Source organism: Toxorhynchites rutilus, chromosome 3 (genome assembly GCF_029784135.1).
Source record: "Toxorhynchites rutilus septentrionalis strain SRP chromosome 3, ASM2978413v1, whole genome shotgun sequence".
Taxonomy (NCBI): Eukaryota; Metazoa; Arthropoda; class Insecta; order Diptera; family Culicidae; genus Toxorhynchites; species Toxorhynchites rutilus.
In genome coordinates this window covers 222,440,031-222,465,759 of record NC_073746.1, presented here as the reverse complement: position 1 = coordinate 222,465,759, position 25,729 = coordinate 222,440,031, and the positions used below count along the sequence as shown (strand labels likewise).

At 38.0% G+C, this 25,729-nt stretch overlaps 1 protein-coding gene and 1 long non-coding RNA gene across 3 annotated transcripts in view; one reads left to right on the top strand and one right to left on the bottom strand.

Moving 5' to 3' along the window:
* Positions 1-19,484, bottom strand: part of LOC129777080 (glypican-6) — a 51,610-nt gene extending 32,126 nt beyond the window's left edge. Inside the window, exons 1-2 of one of the 2 annotated variants that reach the window (XM_055783145.1) lie at positions 19,290-19,484; positions 18,237-18,956 (exon numbers count right to left, since the gene is read on the bottom strand). In XM_055783145.1, coding sequence (XP_055639120.1) covers positions 18,237-18,489 — 253 coding nt within the window. In that variant the 5' untranslated portion in view covers positions 18,490-18,956; positions 19,290-19,484. The remainder of the gene's footprint in view (positions 1-18,236; positions 18,957-19,289) is intronic. The other variant, XM_055783146.1, reaches the window with a different exon arrangement.
* On the top strand, positions 5,783-6,581 carry LOC129777081 (uncharacterized). The gene is made up of 3 exons (XR_008743198.1): positions 5,783-5,920; positions 5,995-6,153; positions 6,248-6,581. It is a non-coding gene; the product is annotated as an uncharacterized LOC129777081 (long non-coding RNA).
* Positions 19,485-25,729: the final 6,245 nt, after the last annotated feature.

Here is a 25,729-nt window from a genome sequence, read left to right as displayed (position 1 = left end):
TGAAGAATAAGCAATACATGATATGTAAAGAGATTAGTTGAAGTTGATCGGTTTCGACAGGATTCCATGTCGTTTTTGAGCGACATAATTGTTGCAAGAATGAGGGTACCTAATACATGCAGGTGATTCTTCTGTAATTTCAAACATTTTTCCCTTTTTTGAAGGCAGGAAAAACAAAACAAAAATCTGATCTATATTTGATCCTTTTTCAAACTACGGAAGTTACAGAGTTGAATGAGTCTGTACAATGAAATTTAAAACATAAGCCATACATGCTTGCTATATGCATGCTATACATGCTCTACGGTGATATTACTTTTTATAACTATAATAAATACATAACATTCACGGCTGAACTATTGAATTTAGGTTAACCAGCAACTTTTCATTAAATATCGTTTATCTTTTAATTTCTCATACCTTCCGGAATGTCCCACACTCAATGAGATTTCCCGGTTTTCAACTTCAGTGCGTATGCGGATGGGACACGACGTTTCTTGTGCTGAAGCACAAAATGAAATTCCAACAAACTCGTTTCCCAGGGCTCCACAGTGAATCAGAAACTGCACCAACATAATCACTGGAAGGAAGAGCTTTGGTTCATTCTACATTTATGATTTAAAGCACGTCAACTGTGGGGTAAACGAGTCGCAGGTCCGAAAATGAAACATTTAAAACTATGTAGCTAAGTCTACATGTCAATAAAATTAATTGTTCATTTGCAACAAAACCAACATTAACTCTGGATATAATTCGAATAGATGGGAAATCCATTGCTGTGATGATGAATATGCTATGCCATTTTGAAAATTTACATATTCTGCAGACGTATTCTGAAATATATATATGAAGTGGCTTAGATTACTTTGAACAGAAGTATGAGATAAGCCGAATGATTATCATAAAACCGTTGAACATACAACTACTTTCTTCCCATTTCAAATAAAATGCTAATCAAGTGACAAAGTCAACATAAATTAATTTGTTCAGAGTACTACGTTTTCTGTTCTCCGTTTCACTTCCTCCATGATGGACTCCATAAAATAACGTGGCCCCCTACGAATGATGACCATATCCCCTTGTAACAAAACTGTGCCATCAGCAGATTGCTATCTGGGCGTTCCTTCGAAATTTGGATCACGTGAATCGTTCATGCCTATTAGAAAAAACGAAAAGGCTAATATTACATTACGCCGCTCTCATACACGCTGTGTCATTTCGGCGCAACTGAATGCATCGCGATGGGATAAATGGAACGGAGCCGAAAATTCGAAATCTCTTATGCCTTACCTACTGCGAAGGTAAACTTCAACAAGAAAGGAAGCGAAGCGCAACAAAATAAAAAGCAAACTTTGGAATGTACCTCTCAGATTGTTTAGTGTTTCGTTCTCACATTCAATAAACAAAAAAAAAGTATGAGGAAAAGAAAGAGAGAAAGAAATATACACTCTGGCGGAGGAATTTGAAGAGTCGAATCAGGTCTGACCATGAAGCCGAAATAAAATGCTTTCATTTGCTTGCGTAGTTATTTGTGAAATTGCCTTTGCTTCGAAAAGTTTGTTGAAACCAATGTATGGGAGAGCAGCACATCATAAGTTCTGCGCTCGTTTATGTTTACGCTAGTTCTACGTTCGCTACATGAGTTTGGGTTTTACTATTTGCCCTGATATTAAGCAGCTAAATTCAACAGATTTGTCCGAGCATTTGCGGATCAGCGCTCGCCTTATTACGTTATTATATTGTACACATGGAACTACTGTGGCTTCTTCAACAACCAAGATCTTGCTATTGATATTTCATGTTAGGGTGAATGGTTAACTTAAGCGACCAGCATTCGAGAATGGGTTGACTACACTATGTCGAATCAATAGATGAAATATGCCGAGTAAATATCTACCATACCAATAATAGGTCAATAACCCTCAACGAATTGCACATGATCAATGACCACATCTTTCTCGACTGGCAAAGTCGGCTCAGCATGATTCAACCTTCGTCCATTCGCTGGATCATCAAAGCTGGTTGATAAGGTTTATTGGATTTGATGTTGAGTTGGTTAGCAAAAAATTTTGTTAGTCCAGAATGTTCTTGAAAAAACAAAGAAAAATCATTTTTTCATTTCTTCCCGATATTGTTGCCCACTACACCTACACACACCAAGATAAAAATATGTACATAAAATATTCTAATACTTGAAAGTTGTAGCTTGAAAATGAAGCGCATCCCATCAATGTGCATTGATTTTTCACGAAGTTACAGCATGCCAAAAATCATTTAAAATTTCCGACTTCGCACTCTGTTCCTCTAATTTTTTTGTCGAGTGTATATGATTATATAGCTAGAAAGAGGCTAAGGGAAGAGTAGTAAGATTATATTTTTCAATTTTAACGCTGCTATCCCGCAAAATATATATATTCATATAGTCCGCATAGTTTTACTAGCAACACCGCTCCAATGAGAAACAAAAACTCTCGTTTTAGCTCTTCCCATTCGCTGCTCTTCGCAAATGGCGACCGAATGATGACGTAATTTTTCTTGTATCACTTCTCGCTCTGCACTTGGCTGTGCAGTGGTTTTCGTTATTGTAGAACGGGACGATATATGCGGTTCAAACATGTATGCAGGCTTCGAAAATGGTGTGCGGTATTTGGAACTGCTCGGATATACAATCAACAGTCTTCGCTCCTCTCTTTGTTTAATCATTTAGTGTAACACAAGTGATTACTGTCATTCATACAAGTATCTGAATGATCCACTCATGTTTGGTTATATATTCGTGAGAGGTTACTTGCATGACACATTGTGTATCATTCGTTATTGATCGAAATCCAAACACTGTATGCAAAATTAAGTGTCCGTCTCTATGGACCGGCATGGGGCTCAACGTGTTAATGATGGATTGTAACCAACCATGAGCAGTGGAATCCGTTTATAATGACGGATTCTACATAGAAGGGATTGACAAAGACGTCATAATAAACGGATTCTACTGTATATTGATGATTGATGCGTCTCAAACAGTAGGTTTTTTTATATTCAGACAAAAAATTGAACTCCCGAGAATATCGCTCGTAAATTGACATTTACAATACTGCCGTTCGACGCATAGTTGTCCCATGTTCCAAAATCAGTAACTGAGAAAAACGCAACGCAATATTTTTCTACCAGAAGCTTTAAGTATTTCAATTTAACATAACATGTGAAAACATGTGAAAAGTTCCCCTCACTGAATTAACCAAACTTGATTACGGGTTTAGAAATTCATGGTGGGATAGTTATGCTTAAAATATCAACATGGGACAATTGAACTTGATGTTGTTTTTTGAAATATTGGAAACAAACAATAAATTTTTGTGTTTTACCGTAAGATTATGCATAAAAACATCATTTTATGAAGAAAAGTGAAATGTGACAAATATTAACATGTGAGAACTATGCGTAAAACTACAGTTTAATAACATTAAAAAATAAAAACCGTTGGTGCCATAGCAAGTAGCATCGGAATGTACAGGATCTTTCAGATTAAAAGCTCACGCAAAAAAATCGAATAGCTCCTTATAAAATTTTTTTTTTCGCTCCGTCGATGGTAACACTGCATTCCCTACTTCGGGACGATAATATTCGGCTACTCGTTCAGTCGGGTGGTTTTTAGTGTCAAGATGTACAATTTACAAGAACGTGTATTTTTAGTGAAATCGTATTACTCGAGCAACCGAAGCCTTAACCCTTTCACTACGAGCGTCGTCTATAGACGATATCCGCGCGACGACCTGTGTGTACGAGTGTCGTCTATAGACGACATCCGCGCGATGAGCTGTGTACGAGTGTCGTCTTTAGACGACATGAAAGTGATACTGCACATCGATCACACCAGCGCGATGTCCATACTTTTCGGCGCAGTGCTCCGTACAGCAGTAGCACTCCGACACACTGCCGTATTGAAAGGGTTAATGAAACTTTGTCCTCTCATGGTAAGAATTTCAACATTTTTCGTCGTCGATTACTTCCTCTGGGGGTACGTGAAGGGGCGTTGCTATGTTAATAAGCCACAAAATATGGAGGAATTGGTTCCACTTTTGTAGAAGTTATTAAAATTTGTTGCGTGAGCGTTTAATCTGAAAGACCCTGTAGTATATGATAGTGATATCGCTTGTGAATTGTACAGCGGTGTGAGCGCAGTGAGTGATCTGCAACACATGTGCAGAATATAAATCTAATTGTTATTACTGTTAAACTTTCATATTTGTTTGAGAATTAGTTCATTCTTTCATACCAGAAATGAGTGCGTTAGCTCTGCTGAAAGCGTGAGGTGAAATTCTTGTACTTGCACCGATTCATTTATTATTGATCTACAAAAGATACATGGTGGGACAGTTATGCCTAGAATATCAACATGGGACAATTGAGCTTGATGTTGTTTTTTGAAAAGCTTAGAGCAAACAATAAGTTTTTCTGTGTTGTTTCGGAAGATTATGCATAAAAACATAGTTTTATGAAGGAAAGTGAAAATTATCAAAAAGAAACATGGGACAACTATACGTAGAACGGCAGAATAGCGAATAACGTTATGAAGCAGACCCAACTCGACCTATGTTCTAAGAGTTGAAAAATGTTGAGAAATGCTCTAGTTTATTATATGAAGACAATGATCTTTCTGCTATATTATCTCCAGCATCGAAATGTGTAAAAGACATTTTTCCTTAAAGTATCAGTTCTCGTTTAAGCTGAACATCATTTTATGGGACCTAGTTCGATAACTGGAATGAAGCTGGCTTTAACCCAACCGGAATACTTCGGAATAGTTGCGGCAGATCTGCTTGCGAGTTCCAATGGACATGTTATTGCCCGATTATTGAAGGCACGAAGTGTTGGCTCGAATTAGGTTTCGGATCGCTCAGTTGACTGGACTCGGACATATATCGGACAAATAGCTTGAACTAACTGTTCCTAGAGCTCTGAAGATTTGCGAATGTGATTCGCTGCTATAAACCAAACAAAGTGGCCCATCTAGCAATTCGTCAGTCAGTTATTGGCAGTTATTGAGATTCACAGTACACATTTATGCTGTGTTTGGGCTATGTAAAGTTAAACGATGAAATAAAAATGGCGGACCTATGGAACTTGAGGGTGATTTTTCATTCACAAGTGAATCTATTTTTTTTATAAGATAAGATGAGTGTTTCAAATTTCAAATACAACTGATGTGGGTGCAAACAAGATTTGGAACAAATGGCGCTAGTAAAACTGATGAAGAATACCGAAAATGAATTTTAAGATAAAAAGGAAAAAAAAGATCTAACATTTAAGTGTAAGAATCTTTTTTGTGTCCACCACTGTATGCCATAGCATTATGTTAAATTTTATTACCAGTGTAAATGTAAACACAGTAATACAAATCTAATAATTCGTTGGAATTTCTCGTCTAACCGTTTTCAGTCAATTCATACAAATTTGTTAACGCGTGTTTCACAATTTATGCAACTTACAGGCAATATCCATTGACCTAACCCATCAAATAACCGATCCAAGGGAAGGGACCATTCAACAATGACTTCAAATGACTTAATTTGACGATCTAATATTCTTCCCAACCCACGTAACAGTAAATACCGGCTGTCGTTTGAAACCAAGAACGAGACGATTCCTAAGAACAGAGTAGATAAATATGATAATTGCATCTCCAATCTTCTTTCCTCTGCTGTGTTTCATAGCACAGCATAATAATGACTTCACAAGTTTGCTGTGAAAAATGTGGCTGCTGGTGCATCTGAAATAGTCGGTATTCCGAGACAGGTCTCGCTCGCTCTTGCGCAGACCCAATATATATATTTTTTCTATTCATAACAACCGCGTGAAAGAGAACTCTCATAAAGGAAATTGTGTGAGGTGAGACAGGAAACAGAGATTAATACCTTATCAGGTAGGTAGCCTCCGCTATTATATTTTTGGGATGTTTGCGGCCTTAAGACTCCCTATCATTCTGTTTCAACACAGTGAAGACAATTCACACAAGTGGGAACGGGGAACGGTGAGTTATATAACACATAAATCGACGAAAAAAGTGAAGAAACCGAAACGAACGACCAAGCAGAAACAAGTTACAACAAGTATTGGGGAAAAATGTATTGAGAATTTTTAAACGATGAGGTTGAGGTAAATGATGACGATGCAAGTTATTGAGCACGATAATGAAACGGATAGAATGAATGTCGTGTTGTGTACATTATTATGCTTTCTTCTTCCATAGATTAACAGCGCCGCCGCACATATACACAGTGGTGTGTTCCTATTCCACCGTCACTTTCGTTAGATACCATACATAACTGAACAGGTAAGTTGTTCTGCGCCCAGACAAACGTAGAAACAGATGCACTTTCGTCGTCTGTTGCCACATTAATTGTGTGTTCTCTTTGCTTACATTTTCTCATGTCAGTGCACGTCTTTCCACAGAATCAATATGATAAATTCGACCTCCTGGCGCATTGTCGCTGTTTTCTGAAGAAAAAATTTATAGTTCGTTACTTTTTATGTTCATTTCATGCTTGGAGTGATTATATACCCAAAAGTGTTACTCATTCTTTTTCTTTCAAGCAATTTACTTCCTGTTTGTCGATTAAACTTAATGCCCTATCGTTCTATGTATTACGTTTATTGTATTAGCTTGTTACACACTGCTTTTTTTCTTGACTGTGTTCTAGCTTATAGATTTATATTTTAATTTTTATTCGCAACGCATTCACGCCCCATCAGATGACCTCCGTCTAGGCAGCTTGCATTCGAATTGGATTTGATGATAGTCACTGCCAAGCAGTGATAGAAATCCATGACAGTAACGAACGCATTTCTAACGCTCGAAACATTGTATGTTTATACAATTGAATGTTTTCTTCTTATTTTCCAGGAATGGAACTAATTTTGCCTTCTAAATTTGTTAATTGCATAAAATGATGCATTTGTTAGTACTTGGTCGACATTTCTATACCGAACAACATAACTTGTAAGTCTAGGATACGCGAGTACCAGTACAATTCAGATTTAAAAAAAACATCTATGATCAGCACGAACAACACTAACTAAGTAGAATCATGTAATTTTCGATCAAGTCCTTTGCGGTACCAACTCCTGACCAAAAATTCCTAAACGATCGATATGAAGCTTTGATACCAGTGCCCTAGTGGTCGGTTCAGTATAGTAGTTTGTTTTGAAAGTGTTCTCTTACAGTGGTAAAAATAACGTTGCGATCCGTTCCATTTCTCAAAAGTTGTGAGTACATGTAGGCAGGCGCAAAATCGCCGACATAGACCTCAATCTATACCGTTCCTGCCATTCTACGCATAGTTTTCCCATGTCACTTTCTGGCGATTTCCACTTTTCTTCATAAAACGTTGTTTTTTATGCATAATCTTACGAAAAAAACACAAAAAAAAACATAGTTTATTCCCAACTTTAAAAAAAAAACAACATCAAGCTCAATTGTCCCATGTTGAAATTATATTCATAACTGTCCCACCATTAGTAGATCCATATCGAATAAGTCGGTTCAAGTACAAGAATTTCATGTCGCACTTTCAGCAGGCCTAATGCACTCTTTTCTGGTTCGGAAGAACGAACTAATTCTCAAACAAATAAGAAAAAGTTTAACAGAACACGTTGTTACCGAACAACATCAAGTTCAATTGTCCCATGTTGATATTCTAGGCATAACAGTCCCACCATGAATTTTTAAACCCGCAATCAAGCTTGATTGATTCAGTGAGGGCATCTCATCACATTTCAATAAACAATAGTATAGTGCTTATAAAAAAAACCCGGTGTATTGCTAAATTGAAATGCTTAAAGCTTTTGGTAGACAAATATGCGAGAAAACTTTGATTGCGTTTTTCTCAGTTGCTGATTTTGGAACATGTGACAACTATGCGTAGAACGGTAGGTTCGGTGTCCTCAAACGTTAGAATAAATCAAAGTACGCGTCTTTGAGAAACCCACGATCGGCAGTTACGTTTAAGGTTATTGGATACAACCAGGACAAACACACTGCACTCGAATATCGTCGAAAATACAATTCCAAATTAATGTTCGGAGAATCCGTCTGCATAAAGGTTATCGTTCTTTTCGTACCAGCTACTTTGCAAACGTACGTACGTACGTAGCGTACCAGCAAAATCCGGGGACCGAAACACACACTCGAGAATACATGCCTAAAAGTACACGAAGGACCTGTTTTGACCAAATTTGAGGAGCTGTCACTACTGTGGTGTCGTGACAACGGAGCGGATTTCAACAAAATGCAACAACAAAATCCGGTCGAGTTAGAGCTGATTTTATGGTTCCGGATTCTATGCGATTAGAGCTTGAATGCATCTTCACAAGTATGCATACATTGATGATCCGAGAGTTGTCCAATAACACGTACCCCAATCCGCCTACACGGTAAACTTAACTTAAGGTTCAGCTCAAAAAAGAATCCAGAAGTAGCAGAAAATTGAAGGCAGCTGATCCAAAAACCTCATTCGAAAGTGGTACCTTTTTTCAAACGAACCGAAACGGTGTATTGTAGTCTAGAATTTTGAAAAAGCTTATCATTTTTTAAAGACATTTTTCGCTTATTTATTTTTGTATTTTCAAAAGATCAACGAACAAATTGTAAAATAACGAATAGTAAAATATCCTTTGTTTTATTTGTTCAGAGCTCGAAAAACTATCGTGTCTCACACACTTGAATATTCCCTTGAGCAGTCATCAAGATACGTGAAAATGGCAGGAATTTTACAATCCTAAGCCAAGAAAGCAAAGAAAAGAGCTGAATTGAGATTTTGAGAGGCATGAGATTTGAGGTTGGTGACGCATAATTTTCCTCTACATAGATGTTGCGTCCGAATTTCTTATCCCACCATTTTCATTCTCTCATTTCGCAGATTTCAAACAAGCCAATGCGATTGTTTAACGGTTTAATTGTTACCAAGTACAGACAAAGTCCTCTTCAAATTCTGATTACTGAAAAGAATAATTTCGTATGGTGTACAAGTACGACTTTGTGATATTTAAAAAAGAACAATATCACATCTATCCGTAGTCTGATACCAATCACTGGTAGGTGCTGACCACAATTATTAAGTTTGAACCGAGATATGAAGGAAAAAATACCGAAATGGAAGAATAGTCAAGACAATGTAATGTTATAGTATGACAACGCCAGATCACATTCACATGCATCTGTCACGAATTATATAGAAAGAGTGAACAGGGAGATTCTACCTCACTCGCCGTATTCCCCAGACATTGCTTCCTCAGATTGCAAATTGTTACAGTCCATGGCAAGAGTCCTTTCTGAAGAGCGGTTTCGATATTGTGAATAAAAAAAATTGGCTTGATAAATAGGATGAATTTCATCCCAACTCGTCTTAGGAGTTGGCAGCAACATCTAAGATAGCAGTGAAACGTTGTGAGTGTAAACACATGTGTCTTTTGAGCAACTTTGCATACTTTGGCCCTTTTCAAAAAGTAATCCAATTTTCTTAGAATATCTCAAGTATACAAAGTGGTTTAACACTCCAGTATTCTCGCCTAAAATCGTAATATGTGTACTCACAGACTGTGCGCGTCTCTGTGATATTGCTATTGTGTAGAAATATTATTTCTCTAATTTCATTCAGTTTTAATAGTCATTTAATTCAGCCACCTCATTGATGCTCGGTTTGTCAGACCTATGCGCGAGTATAGGAAGGTCCATGTGTTCACACTCACAATGTTTCACTGCTATCTGAGATGGTGCTGCCAACGGCCAGTCGAGTTGGTCTGAAATTCGTCATAGATTGCAATATCACATCTATCCCTCACCTCACATGTCTCCCTGATTGTCACGCAGAGCATATGACTGTAATTAGTGCTTATGACGAAAATTAGTAGTACGATTCTTACGAACATTTTTGGTGACCTGGTTTTTTTCATGCGGATTTTCTAATTCAGCGCCGGTTCTTCATGCGGATTCATCAATTATCACAGTTTTTCACGCGGATTTTCCAATTATCGCGGTTTTCTTACGCGGATTTTCCAACTAACACGTTTTTTACCAGGTACGTACCCTACGCGTAAAAAAACCTGAGTGTATTGTAAACATAAGGTTTTTGAAAAAAATCAATCTGTATGTATGTATACGCCCTTGAATCAAATTTACTTAACATGATGAGCCCGGCATCGGTCCGTAGATGACGACGTTGAGCTTTTTTGTAGGAAACCACTGACTGACTGGGACTGACAATTACAAAATAAAAAAATAAAAATATATGTGGTTTGTTTTCGGATGTATTACAAAATGTGACTACTTTCTAGTCGATTTTCTGACTATTTTCTATTTATACAATAATGCAATACAACTTTGGGAGCTGGGACCGACACTGATGTTGTGCAAACGCTCTTGATGCGGGCTGAATGGAAAGCGCAGCAAGAATAATTCGGGGATCATCGTGTTAAGAACCAATTTCGTCAACTATAAAGCGGCTGTCTGCCACCAAAAGTCTCTTTCATCACGGATGTTTTATCTGCGATGGAAGTTCGAGAATGCCGATAATATCTTTTCACATTTTTACTGTCCGAATTGTGCTTGTAAACGCGTTTAATTTGTTGAGAAGGGGGAGTGGGGGGTTGGTTGTTTCATGTGTTGAGTTATCTGTTGTCCCTGGATGAACCATTCAATCGACTAAATTATATGATACGATGGAGTTAGGGCGATTGCCAGATTCGTTAGTTAATAGTCGATAGAATCGTAATCAGTGAAAGCCCTAAATTCTTCGCTCTTAATGATGTGTTTGATATTTCAAAAGCATATAACTTTCTAATCTAATCATCCTCTAATGTTCTCTTGAATAAAACAAGAAACACTTCGAAGTGTCAGATTTTTTATGTACATATTTACGTTTTGCACGAACTACGAGTACAAAGAAAACACATACTGCCGAAATATGCATTTTCGGTGATTCCTTCAATCCTCGTTGAATTGTGGAAATTGTCACGCCATGAGTATACTTGCTAGTAAATACCCACTTTATCGACATCTACGTTTACGAGCTTGTGTATTTGAGCAGCACTTTCATCGATAGTTCTTCCAATCGGGCACAGGAAAATGTCAGAGTAGAACTGTTGGATTTTCTTTATATTTACTCGCGAGTAAAATGCTGACGATCAATATTGCGAAAAACAGGCTGATAAAGTGATGCTCATGAACTTGCATCACTGTATTCAGTTCCTGTGATCGACGGGCCACCCAACATAAAGCATAGAATGTGTTTTCCGCCATTTGTTGATTACCACGCGGTTTTCGAGATAACGTGGAGTCCTGCTGAAATGTTCAATTTTTTCACAGGTGTAGTCAAAGACCAGAAATGCCGGTCCAACATGTTCTATTTAATGTACTGTCCATTGTTGGGTAGGCCTTTTCATAATACAGTTTCCGCATTAACAGAAACACTTCTTCAGAATTGACTCAATTCTTGACTCAATTACATCATTTGTCAGGGCCCGAAGTCTCCGACGGTGAAAAATGTAGACCGACTGTATTTTCAGTAGCTTCGCTTCGACTAAAACTGCTTCGGCAGTCGCCCAGAAAAAAAAGTGACTTGACTAGAAAAAGAATTGACTATTGTTGACTAGCGAGGATGACTGGTCCAGTCAGTGGTTATTTTAACTGACTCGACTAATGAATACAAATGTGCCTCTTCATTCAACTGACTTCAATTCACATTTCTACTCCCCTAGGAACGCAATTTATAGCCGCGTACGCAATCTTATTTTCACGCCCATATAAAGAGGAACGAAAACATGATTTCGGATGCCAAAAAAAGTTACCCCTTCAATGGACGGTTTATTGTCTACTCATCGAGTTCACGAAACCAACGAACTTAGACATTTATCAAGTATGCTATAAAGATCCTCGCGTTAGTATTAGTAAATAGCGCACACACACTGCACGTTATTTTATACGTTTGAGTAATTTCCGTGTACGATACAAAAGAATCTAGCTCACCTGTAGCGTATGTCAAACCACGTTGAACTCAAACACACGCAATGCATGCACGAGTACATGGGAGAGAGAAAGAGAGGAACGAATTCGTTTTGGAAGACTGGGAAGAATGAAATGGTATAGTCGAGTCGGTAGAGGGAGATAGCGACTAAACGCCCGACTGACGTTGACGTTTAGTCGTTTTGGCGGAAAAACTGCGTAAAGAAGCCAAAAGTCATTACTAACTGAATACGGATATAGTCAGTCAGAGAGTCAGTTGACTATCCTCAGTTGACTATGACTATGCAGAGCCCTGGACAACATTGACATTTTGCCATGAATACACGGTTGGCTGACGCTTTACCATGCAAGTAGTATTGTATAATTTTCGGAACTAATTATCAAACAATTGAAAAATATCAAGCCTCATCTAAACGAAAATCCCGCATTCTGATTGGTCGATTGGCACATGCAACCTGTGCTCTCTCAGTTGTTCATTCAATTGCACTCTAGAGAAGTAAAAATATGAGGCTGTGCAATAAAATATGCGTTTGGTGTTTGATTTTCTGTTGCTCTAAATCCCACGATGATCATGCGCTCTTATGTATTACATTTTCAAGCATTTGTTAATTCATTGAACAAATTATTGAATGCAACATTATACATAACTGGTTTGAAAATAGTCCTCAAACAAACCATATTGAAGGTAAAGTGTTATCCAAAACGAATCATGCGAGCGAAGGGTTTGGAAACGTGTTTTGTACAAAGTCTAAAACAGTAGAGATGCACACGTTAACAAGGCTAGCGGATATTCAATACTTGCTTTCCGCTCTTCATCACAATATCGACTATCATAATTTTTTTTGCGACGGACTGCTGAATTTTGTCATTTTTTCACTTAATTCGATGCCGACAATTTAACGCAGGAGTGGATATCGAAAACTTTTGCGATGTCTTCTGTCTGATGACTAAACGATTCGATCGGCACTCTGTATACCTGTACAGGCACCATCTGCTATCCGTTAAAATCTGATTTTGCCACATCCTTCGATACATAGATTGACAGAATCGTTTCCCAACATCACCAATCATTATGTCAGTACCAGTGTCACAATTCAACGGAAAATCGGTAGAGAAAATCAATTCTTACCGTACCATCATCCCTGGCATTATCCGCCAGTATATCATACGTTTCAAAGGAAATAATCGCAACCTGTGTGTTCCGATGAGCAGCCGCTTCTTAACAACCGATCAGACACCAGAGAATGAAAAATGATGGAAAAGAGAGAAACCCAGCAGACACCTTCTACCCGGATGCACTGTGAAGTGTTATTGTTTTGTCATAATGAAGCTTAGGCGCCAATAAAAACTGCATAGAGGAAAATACACCATTTCTCGTTTCGTTTTCCTTTTTGAGCATCGCCGACATTCTTGGCACCACAGACACGCCTGCAAAAAAGGTAGCAGAGAGGGAAGAAATTCATTGAAACTGAACCACAGATTTTTTTTCATTCACCCATGAAATCGTAACATTTGCTGTAGCGAATACCTGCAGCTAAAATTCTAGCGAACGTTTCAATTATTCCGATGCTGTATTTACGACTTTTGTGATTTTTTTTTTGGGGTTCGGATGTGGGACGAATGCGGACATTTTCATTGTATAAAACGAAGTACTGATTCTGGGCGATTCTATTAAAATTCCTGAAAGTAACATTTATTTTTTCCGTTGTATAACTGGAAAATGACAGGAGAAATTGATTGGCGTGAGCTGTATCCTTTTTTTTCGTAATTAGTTAATGTATTGGAGGCATTGTATTTGTCATATAATTGTACAGGAAGAAGTAGACAACAGCTGAAATTTGTTGGTTCTACTGAATGACAACGCTTGAGTTGTCATAGCAGTTTGTAGTGGCAACATTGTTTCTTTTTCTGATGCTTCCCGCATAATACTTGATATAATTAAAAAGGCACTTCATCTGACTTCTCGTTGCATCCAACTTTTCACTATGCCCCGTTCTGCTTGAATAAGTGAAAACTTTTTAAGGTGCAGGAATTTGTCATACATTTTTACCATTGAGGTAGTTTTGCTCAGGAATTTGGAGTTTCAAAGTATGTGTATGTGTGCGATTTTGCAGTATTCATATGTTTGCAGAATACTAAGCATTCTATTTTTTAGTCTAATTTGCATCAAATCCACAGTGAATTCTCATACGTGATTACAGGTACGACCACATGATATCCCGTAAAGAAATACGCTAAATATAAACCGCTTGCGAACGAAAACATCCTGTGCAGAACCTACATTGATTCATCTGCGTGTAATAAGCGAAACTCTACTCGACTGCTCTATTTCCAGATGCTTTTAAATCAAGACTGAATGTGGAGCAACATTTCTCCACCATCCCTACAAACGGCTTTCAGCCAGCATAAGAATAATTTTCTCAAGAGCATCACAACCAACAGGACACTGCAGTAGCAATGCATGCAACACCACAACCGTACTTTGTCAGCACTACAACTAGCTGGGATGAGAAGATAAAAGCAAATATTTTGTGTTGACTGAAAAGATAGTGGATACTTGAATCCGCAAATTAGGGTTTTCGTTCCTATTCCAAGAATATTTACCGACTTTATACATTTTTTTAACAAACCATCATAGGATTTGAAATTGACGCGAAATATAAAGACATCGATCGAAGAATAGTGCGGAATAGTTTCAATGGAAAATATTATACCACTCAAAATATCATTCAAATAATCACCGCGACTTTTTTGCACTTTTGCACTCCAATTTTAAATGACTCGGTTCACCACCGATGGATTTCCTATCAGTGATGGTAGCTCGTAAGTAAGTTTGCTGGTTTATTGGAATAACAAAATTGTCAGCTCCAATAATTTCAGCAATTTTTGGGAACGGAAAATTCACGATGAATGTGCGACATTCAACATTTTTTAAAAGGAAGATCGATGACACCACACCACACCACAACTTCACTACTCCGAAGCGATTAACAGTCCGGAAGCATCTGCCTGGAAGGCCGCAATGAAGGAGGAGATCGATGCGCTCCAAGAAAACGGTACTTGGAAGCTCGTCCTTCTGCCCTCAGTTCGAAAGACGGTAGGTTGTAAGTGGACGTTTAAGAAGGAGGGCGAACACGGACGGGTGGTGCGGCACAAGGCACGACTAATCGCCCAGTAATTCGCGCAGGAATTAAGCCAAGACTACGACGAGGTGTTCGCTTCCGTCGTACGTCGTAAGCAGCAAATGGTGGTCAAACACCTACATAGAAAGAACGCCCATCGTTATGCGGAGCTCCAAGATATGAAGTAACCCGCTGGCTTCCATCGACACGACGAAAAGGTTTGCCACCTTAAGCGCAGCAATCGCAGCAAGGCTCAAGTAGTCCTCTCGAGCATGGACCAAGAAGAAAGAGTTCGAGGAGATTCGTCTACAGCTCCAGCAACACTTCAAGTTATCCTGTTTACGCGAACCCAAGCCCTTCTTGTGGATTCACGAGGGTCGTGTACCACTACGACACTCTCGATCAAACAAGCTCCATCGAAAAGCTGATTCGTCGATTCGGACACGATCAATCCAAGCCGTCGAATGTGCCTATTGACCCTGGATACCTCAAGCAAAAGGAGGAGTGTGCATTGCCTAGAAACACGTCATTACGCAGTCTGGTGGGCTGTTTTCTACACGTTCGGTCAACACCCGACTGGACATTTGTGTATCCGTTTCGCTGCTGGAAAGAAAAGTCACAAACCCATCGAACCGGACGCCGATTGGATCGATGACGAAGTAGGCAGAAGATCGCATTACGGACTTCTGCTGCTTCTACAGAAGCAATAATGCGTCGCTTTCTCCTCGACGGATGTCAGCAGCTGGCGTGGTTCAGGAAACCACTCAACGACTCACAGCAAGATCAAGCGGAATCCATTATCGTATGAGAAGATAATCAGTTGTGCATAAAGATCGTCGAATCCCATCGACTCTCCAAAGACATAGACACCGAGTACGCTTTCACGAAGGATCTACACTAGCAGCAAATCATTGATCTGCGTCACATACCAACTAAGCGCATGAAGGCCGACATCATGACGAAACCGTTGGATCGCCTTCAAGCTATACAGGCAGGACTGCCATCGGCGTCAGAGATCCAACCGAGACATCAAACCAGTATTGTTGAGGAGGATTGTCGGATTATACAACCGTGTAATCCGTGTGACACCGATGTAAATTCGACCCTGACCCATCGGGTTTCATATTCCCATGTAACACCCACACATATACATATACTCGTTGACATTGATACGGTAATTAATAAAATATAGTTGTCACTTAGAGAAAAACCACTTCTTCTATTGTGCTCCGTTTTTCCATTGTGCTGCGATAAACTCTAATTACATTTGCTCGGTCTGGCATGCGTTTACGGCTTTGTCGAGGTAAAACTGTAAAATATGATGCATTTTCTGCTAGATTTCTATCTCTGACAGTCGCTAGAATGTAATCCTTTTGGAAGAGACATTCCAGCATTGTCCTTTGAGTACCTTAGATTTTGGTATAGTTAGAAGTACCATTGAAAAATTCACATCACTTATTTGAAGCAAAATGGCTACAGAAAGTCAACTTTCTCCGTTCAATGTCTGACGGATGCCGTCACAATGAATCCAATGGTCCGTCCGTCTTCTATAGAATCTACAGAAATTATAGAAGCTTCGTTCCGTTCATCTAATGGAACTAGCAACAATAACTCCTGCATTGGGAATGGTTCCCAATAATCCAGCAGATCGGATCTTGAATAGCCACAATTCGATTCAGGCTCTTCAGTCGAAGCAACCTAAAAGACATTCATCTTACTTGCTCACAGAAATGAAGAAGCAAACAAGTATACTGGTCGAAAGATTATAAAAGAAAACTCTGCATGGATTTCCTCACATCGCCAATCCTTGGCAATTAGAAGATGAACTGTCTCGGAAAGGTGAACGCCCTGGAAGACGATCGTTTGGAGGACAAATATCATACGAGAAGATTTGACTTTTACTGCGTAAGAGTATTCTCTTGTGTTAGTAACTGATCGGAACACTGGTAAATTGGACACTGGATACGTTCAATTATCACTCATGTTTTCAAGGGTTCAAATGTTCAAAGAATCCGGCGTAAGTTGTCATTTCAATCGGTCAAAAATTATACTTATGCCCAACAACTACTTTCTAGATGTGCATCTGCATAAAATTAACTTTGTGGACAGCAATGTCCATGAGAATAGTTACGAGAAAGATGACGATGTATGGATAATGCCGCGAGAGAACGGGAGTCTTGGGGACCAAGAAAGACAACCCCTCCTCTCACTCCATTATCCCTTACCTTCGACTGCTAGTCGAACACCAGGCGCTGACATTAGTCACAATACACAAGACTGCAATACTGGCGTAGATACTCTGAGACAACAACACCCCATTCATATGCTTTTCATTCATTGACCATTCCCTTGAAAAACGTTATCCTTACTAACCTCGAGTGAACCGCGAGTGTTGGACCAGTGGATCGAATCCCACTGTAGATTATATCTTTGCCCAAGAAACAATAGCTCCTTGAAGCTATTGCGATCAGAAAAACTATCTAACTCTTAGAAATAAATGAATTCTAAACAAGGAAAAAAAAGGGGTCTTCGTAGCCACTTGGTTACGCGTTCGCTTACCAAGCGATCGATCGTGAGTTCAAACTCAGGGCCCTCAATTGACCATCTTTGTGTTGTTATAGAATAACTACGTCCACGCAACCATCATCAGCGATGGAAATCGATCCACGGTCGAAATGAGATCGATTCTTCCATACAATGGCTCTGCTCTGCAAGACACATCGGGCTGCTGTTCTATAAATAACTCAACAATGATCAATATCAACTGTCTTCGCTGTCCGGTCTGCTGAATAATGGAAGAACAGAAAGAATACCCTTATGCCTAAATGGCTACTACTGTGTGATTTACCATAATGTAATGGAACAGAATACTTAACGCCTAAATGGCTACTACTAACTACTGTGTAATTTACAATTTATAGAAACATAAACATATGTACATGTACACGATTAAAACCCGGCTCTGTTACAGCTAAAATGCTAATGTAATGAGCCTACTTAAATTGTAATGAGCCTACTTAAATAAATAAATGAGATAAAAAAAAAAAAAATATTTCCACAAAACATTTTGAAAGTATAACCCTTACTAAATCTCTCACCTGTAATTGGGTCATTCGGTATGCTGGCTGCGGTGAATCCACGCAGCTCAAAAATCGGATGAACATTCGTACAACTTCTTTTGGTGCCTGAAGCCGAAGCACTCTCATTGTGCGATGTGTGGTTTTCGCTGCTATTCCCATTGGAAAGCGATGCTAATGGTACAGTATTAGCCATCGACGATCGATGGTGAATTGAAATAATCAACAAGTGCAGGATTACCACCGAAATCACCGCTCGGTTGTTATGTGCCATTTTGCTCCTTCCAAATTAGCCAGCGGTATAGGGACGCTGAGCGATATACAATAGTAAATATTTATTATCCACCGCGTTTTGGCTAATATCTTCGAATGTATATCACGAAAAGCCGGTCATAACTTATACGTATGCGGGATGCGATCATACAAGTCCAATTCACGTATCGTAAAATTCTGTTCAATCCACCTGAACTTTTTTAACTTATCTTCCGCATATTCCGTTGCACAAATGCTTTTCCTCTAGAATGTCGAGTGCTTTCGGGATGATGTTAGGCACACTGATTCACAAAGTTTCACCAAACCGTCGGATAATAATCACGATAATTGTAATCCAAAACCATCGACATCACTGATTTGTTCAAATAATTTAACACATCGTCTCAATTGAAATAAATTATTGCACACTCTATCACTACACAGAACTATTGTATCTTCTGTTAGCGAAACAGCAAGAAAACCAAAATCCTGAATCAAATATATATATTGGAAACATAGATAAGCACTCAAACACTTTAGTAGCAATGAAAAACGCAAACTGAACTAGTCTATTTCGAAATGTACGATAGAGAACTATATGGAATGTTCACAGTTTCCAAAATGTTTGAGTTTTATGAAAACTCCATCACTGTCTAGCGAGAGTAAACCGATATTGTATCGCCGATTTCGGATATCAGCACAAGAAAACACTCGCTGAACCATTCAATAAGCTGCTTTTGCGTCCTTTGTATTAAAAAAAACAAGATTGTCTGCTCTAATGATTAATAGATTTTTTTATCTAATGCGCCGAGCAGTGTTTACCTTCGAAATTAACACGAAGCAAGAAGCAAAATTAGCAATGTTATTTTTCGACAAAATACAAAGTAAAGAAAAAAAAACAGCAGAAACAGCTTCGAGAGCAACAAACTCCTACAAAGACCGGCCACCAAATCACACCAGAACCGAAAATCAACTGAACAAAACCGCTAGCCGAGTCTTGAGAATAAGATTTCAGATTAATACGTTGACTGAATTGGAATGGAATGCCGTCGAGAAAAAGAGAAAAATACTGAAGAAAGAAATGAAGTGCATAAGCATGGAAAAAATTGTGAGTTGACAACCTGATACATGGTACGAACAAGATGCTACAATCATAGGTGGCAATAAAGAATCGAAACACTGCGCATAATATGTGTACAGACTTGCAGTTATGATGTGACGTCACATTTATGTACAAGTTTTGGTTTGTGACATTTATTTTATTACGACTTATTTGATCGCATCTTCTTGAAAAACTGGCATGTGTACAAGCATGATTTCAAGGATTTGTAATATATGGCGATTGTTGTACTGTGGTCGCTATGTTGAAGTTGACAACACACGTATTTAAATGCGTGTACTTCAGCTTCAAAATGTAGCGCAGTTTATTGATCAAAGTGTAAACAACCAACATTTTTTCCAAAGAAAAATGCAGCAGATAAACATCATTTGATTTGCTCAAAATGAAAGGAGTGTAAGTGACATCATCGATTTCTCTACATCGAATCTCTCTTTTGTTCATAACTTAAGCCGGGTTCAGACGGTGCGAAAAAGCATATGAGTCGGTCTAGTCAGTTACTGCAGGGCAGCTACTCATACCGTGTGAACACATCATGCCAGTTAGTGTCATGCGAGATCCGGCGTGCGAGCTACTTCAAAGTTTTTTGATTTTACTCGCACTCGCATCCCTCAAAACGTCAAAAACAAAATTTAGCGTTCGAATCAGGGATGCCAAATGTAAAGAAATGTCTCTATTTTTAAGATATTTGAAAATATGCGAAGATATTTATAGACTTGAAAATTATTGGAAAAACAAATAAAAACCTCATAGAAAGCGTTGTTATTTTGTTTTGCACGCTTTGTTTTTGAGATAGTTTTCTTGAGAATCTCTAATATAGAATCATTATCGGACACAATTTTCATTCCAAATCAAAATCTCTAATATAGAATCATTATCGGACACAATCTTCATTCAAAATTCACTCACAATTTGCAAAAAAAGCATTGTTCTAATAAACAGAATGCATATCCGCTTCAAAAAAGTACATTTTCATTCATTACTTTATTTTGACGCGTATTTATTCATTTCACAATTGGTGCTGGCAAGGCGAAATAAATAAAATTTAAAAAAATCTTTTAGACTGCGATTTATAGCTTTCGAGATTCTAAAAAATATCTTCAACAATCTGAACGATATTCCAGAAGAAAGGCATATCAATGTCGTTTTTTAATTTCACTCTTGCAGGTATAGCATCCCTCAAGAGTGTATCTAGGCGTTGTATTTTTGGACCAATGAAATCCAACAGTGTTTCCACTTATTCAGGTGTTTTTCTCAACACTGCTCTGTACTCTAGAGGATCATCATCGTAGAGTTCCTTCAATATTGTATTTGTTGCTCCTTTTCTTTGCATCCAATTCCTGGCCCAAATCCTCTTGCCTTTCTGCTTTTTCGGATAGTACCTTCAGTTCGAAGAAATTCAGCACAAATTATTTTTATACACGGTCAGCGTGTATTTCGCGATAAAATTGTGTAATGACAAATGCAATTGAAAACCTGAGACGAAAACTGCCAATAGGGAAGTCGATTTCGGATCAATCATTTGTCAAATTCGGATCTGATTGCTGTTTCTAACTATTGGATGGATATTTGAAAAATCATCTGGCATCCCTGGTAAGCCAATGATGCAGTACCTAGTTTCTCGTCAGCAGCTCACACTGTGTGAACGGACAAGGCGAGTCAACCAATTGTCAAGCGAGTTTACCGGCCCAGTAGCTGTTCACTGTCAGGTCAGCTACTAGCAACGTATAAATGGGCCTTTAGCTGCAAATACATTCCCAGCTGTATTTGACAATGTGGAAGTAAAACAAAACCTCATCTATCGGATTCTATAGCAATCTCAAATTGGAACGTTTCTGAAGTTGTGTTATTAACTAAAAAAAAGGTGGATGAAGAGAAATCGATCACTTACACCGTTTTCCTTCTGAGCCCCTCATTTGATTTTCGAAATTTACGAAGAATAGGCTCTGTCGTGAAAAGTGGTTTAAACGTCCAGAAGCCGACAGAAGCAATGATTTCAATTGGATGATAAAGAAAACGGAATGTCACAACAAAAAAGTACATACACAAGCACCTATCATCTGAAACTATACCACTGGGGAACGATACCAACTACTATTGATTCGTTTGTAAAGGGCTCTGAATTAAAAACGATTGGAGAAATAGACACAAATAGGAGAATACCCAGCAAACATTAAATCGTATAATTTTGCACGTGTCAAGTCTTACAAGAAATCCGAATAAATCATAATCGCATATAATATTAATCAAAGTATGTATCGTGTATATTTGAGATATTTGTATATTTGAAACATCAATTTAATGATGTACATTGTCGGTAAAATATATTTAATCCGCATCATATGCGTATATTACGCTGATTCAGTTTTTGTGTCGTATAAGCGTATAATTTAAATCGATTCAGTACTTTAGTAAATCGTGTTGCATGCTGAAGAAAATCATGAAACAGCAAATCATATTAAATCCTAATAAAGAACATATTACATCATATTGAAATGTCATTGAAATGCTGATGCACTCGAAAGTTTTAACCGCTGTTGAATTAAATTTCAGATAGCCGCGCGAGATAGCTGGTGGATGATAATCCAGATGACCGGAATTCGAACCCACATCGGAGCAGTTTTCACCAAACATCAATCTGTGGTATTTTAAACATTCATATTCCACTCCCAACACAAGTCAATCAAACAATTATTATTTCTACGAACATAAATACTCATACATAAAAATGGCGATTCGTGAGGTTGTAATAAACACTTCACGAAAATATTTTGCGCCATTTGTTTTTTTCTATGTCTGTTATAAATCGTATATAAGTATGGCAAAAGTCGTATTTGGTGCTTTAACAATTCATGAATATATTCATATTAGATCGCAATTCAATTCCAGCATAATCGCTATTATAGCCAGTCAAAGTTGCATATTCATTCAAACAAATTCGGTAAGCATTTGTCATGTATGCCCAGCAAACATTAAATCGCATAACAAGCGTATATATAACATCATATGCCCTAAAATTTTTTCGGTGAAAACTACTGCGATGTGGGTTCGAACTCCGGTCGTCTGGATTATCATCCACCAGCTATCTCGCACGGCTATCTGAAATTTAATTCAACAACAGTTAAAACTTTCGAGTGCATCAGCATTTCATTGACATTTCAATATGATGTAATATGTTCTTTATTAGGATCTAATATGATTTACTGTTTCATGATTTTCTTCAGCATGCAACATGATTTACTACAGTACTGAATCGATTTAAATTATACGCTTGTACGACACACAAACTGCATCAGCGTAATATACGCATATGATGCGGATTAAATATATTTTACGACAATGTACATCATAAAATTGATGTTTATTATACCGAATTGCGACTTAATTTGATAATGGTATATAAAATCGAGTTTTTACATTTTATGCGATTTCAAATATACACGATACATACTTTGATTGATATTATATGCGATTCTGATTTATTCGGACTTCTTGTAAGACTTGGCACGTGCAAAATTATACGATTTAATGTTTGCTGCGTATGGCCTCCACTTTTGCATGCATATGCCAGTTAGGCGCATTATATGCCAACCAAATTTTAGGGCATATGATGTTATATATACGCTTGTTATGCGATTTAATGTTTGCTGGGTAGACACGACAGTATAATTTTACAGCATGACAAACCTCGTGTTCATGGATTTATAAAGAATTTTCCAGAAAGAGTGAACTAGATGGTTCTACCCTACCTCCCATATTTTCCAGTCAATACTCTTTCAAATTACTATTTGTTCCTTTCCACGGCGTCTGTACTTTCTGAAGGCCGGATCCGATCTAATGAAGAAATCGAATATTGCTTTAAAAACTGTATCGTTTCAAAACGACCAGACTTCTGCCAGCGTGGAATCCATGTGTTGCCTAAATAATTTACCAATGTCGTGATTTCCAATGGTCATACTTGTACACCTAACAAAGTTGTTGATGTTGTAGCTTTGTTGTGGCCGGCGGATAACGGAGATGTTCCTGGTTCTAATTCTCGATCGCTTGTATTTTTCCAATGTACTTACAACTATTCTGAAACTGATTTCATGAAAATGTTGCTGTTTTCCAAGAGATGACGCCACGAGAACTCTGTATCTTGTATTGGATGGGCAACTATGTTCTCTCAACTCCTATTTTTTATGAACATGATTATGGAAACCCTTGTGTTAGAGCATCTCCGCACTCGTTCTTAGCCCAACTGAATATCAGATCTATACACAATCGTATGAGGGAAAGGGAAATCGGATCTACACTGGAAGTAAAAGTTTTCCTTACGGATTTTTTTCAGATTCATTCTTTGGGGTATAATCCAACTAAAAAAGATGTGGAGGTTACAGAAAATAGTAGAGAATGATGGGAAACACGTTCCTTAGAGAAATTAGAAGATTGTGGGATGATAAAACATAAATAAGGGAAAGAGCGAAGACCGCGGAACATCCGCTTGTGGGTAATTGAGATTCTATTGCACTTTACTAATTAAAAACATTGTTTGAAAAGTTAATTAAGGTACTCTTTCCGATTGGAGGTCAAATATTTAATACTTCTTGACAGATAAAACTTAGTGTGAATTTGGACTGTACACTTCGTAGTTGCTCTCCGTGATTGACCTGAACCAGCGAAACTGCACAAAGAACACACTGAATGACGCTTGGGAGTAGCAAATAATCCCCTTATAAGGGGGTCCCCTTAGCAACATTGGTTGCATGTTCGCTTACTAAGTGATTGAGTTTCGTGAGTTCAAAAATCTGGGCCCTCCATTGATCATCTCTGTGTAGTTATAGAATAACTTCGTTTACGAAACAATCATCAATGATGGAGATCACACGTCATGCCATTGAGCTCTGCTTGCAATAAGAAACATCGGACTGTTGTGCCATTTGTAACACAACAATGATCATATCTGCTGTCTGTCCAGTCCAACTGAAAAATGGAACAGAAGGAATACTCTTACGTCTGAATGGCTACTGTGTAGTTTACCATATGTATAGCTGCGATAAACTTGTAACAAGCACACGATTAAATCCTGCATTGTTACAGCTAAAATCCTTATGAGAAATTAGCCCAAATAAACAAAAAACCAAAAGGGATAAACAAATTAAAAACTTCTGTATGCACCCTTAGTAAAATCATATGTACCAATCATAATTTTTTTTCAATGTTTTGACTTAGAACACTGGAACATATTGAGGAAACAATTTATAAACCCAAAATCGATGGCATCGTGAAAAATGTTCAATCTCAAACGTTTATTGTTCAGTCATATCATGATGGCATTCGATTACTTTTTCTCTCGACAACTCATTTCTATTTTCGTTCGATGAGTTCGGTTGCGAAGATATTTATAGATAAATCGTCTGGCAACCATCACTTGCGTTCATCAACACTCCACAAACAGTTTTGCCGTATTGAAATCCGCATCGCATCGCGTTTACTATGTCAGGTCCGGGCGGTTCGCTTTGGTTTCTGCATTTGTGAACGAAAGAGATTTTTCTTCCTGATTGGTCGAAATAGAAGATACATGCTTTCTCCTGTACTCACAAGTCATCGCAGTCATTTTCTGATATATTTACGAGAGTTTTGCATCAATCATTTTGGCCACTCCATAACAACTCATTACAATGAAAATGAATAACATTATATATTTTATGAAACTATAGACTTCAAAACCAAGGTACCTGGAGAAATCGGTATTGCAAATACATGAAAGTTTGGGAATTTGTTTTCACCGAAATGTGTTTTCTAACACGGATTTCAAAACCATGGAGCCTGAGGAAATATGCATTGCAAATATACACAATTAGGGACATTCTTATATTACAAGTAAGGTGAGAGATACGATTCATTCTAGCAAAAAAAAAATTTGGAGCTTTAATGTTGGTTGCTTCGTGAAATTCCATATTAATGACCAACCATGCATTGTAGCACATTTAGCAAGTGTGTAAGTGTAAAATTGTATATGGTAGCGGTTGTGTTGAAATGACTTGAAATGTTAAACGATTTATTTCAATTTTCATCAATGAGAACCAATGTGTGTTCCCGCTAGATAACAGATTGTCCGGTTTAAGCTGTCTGTTTTATTGTGTTCACTATCATGTAGCGAGAA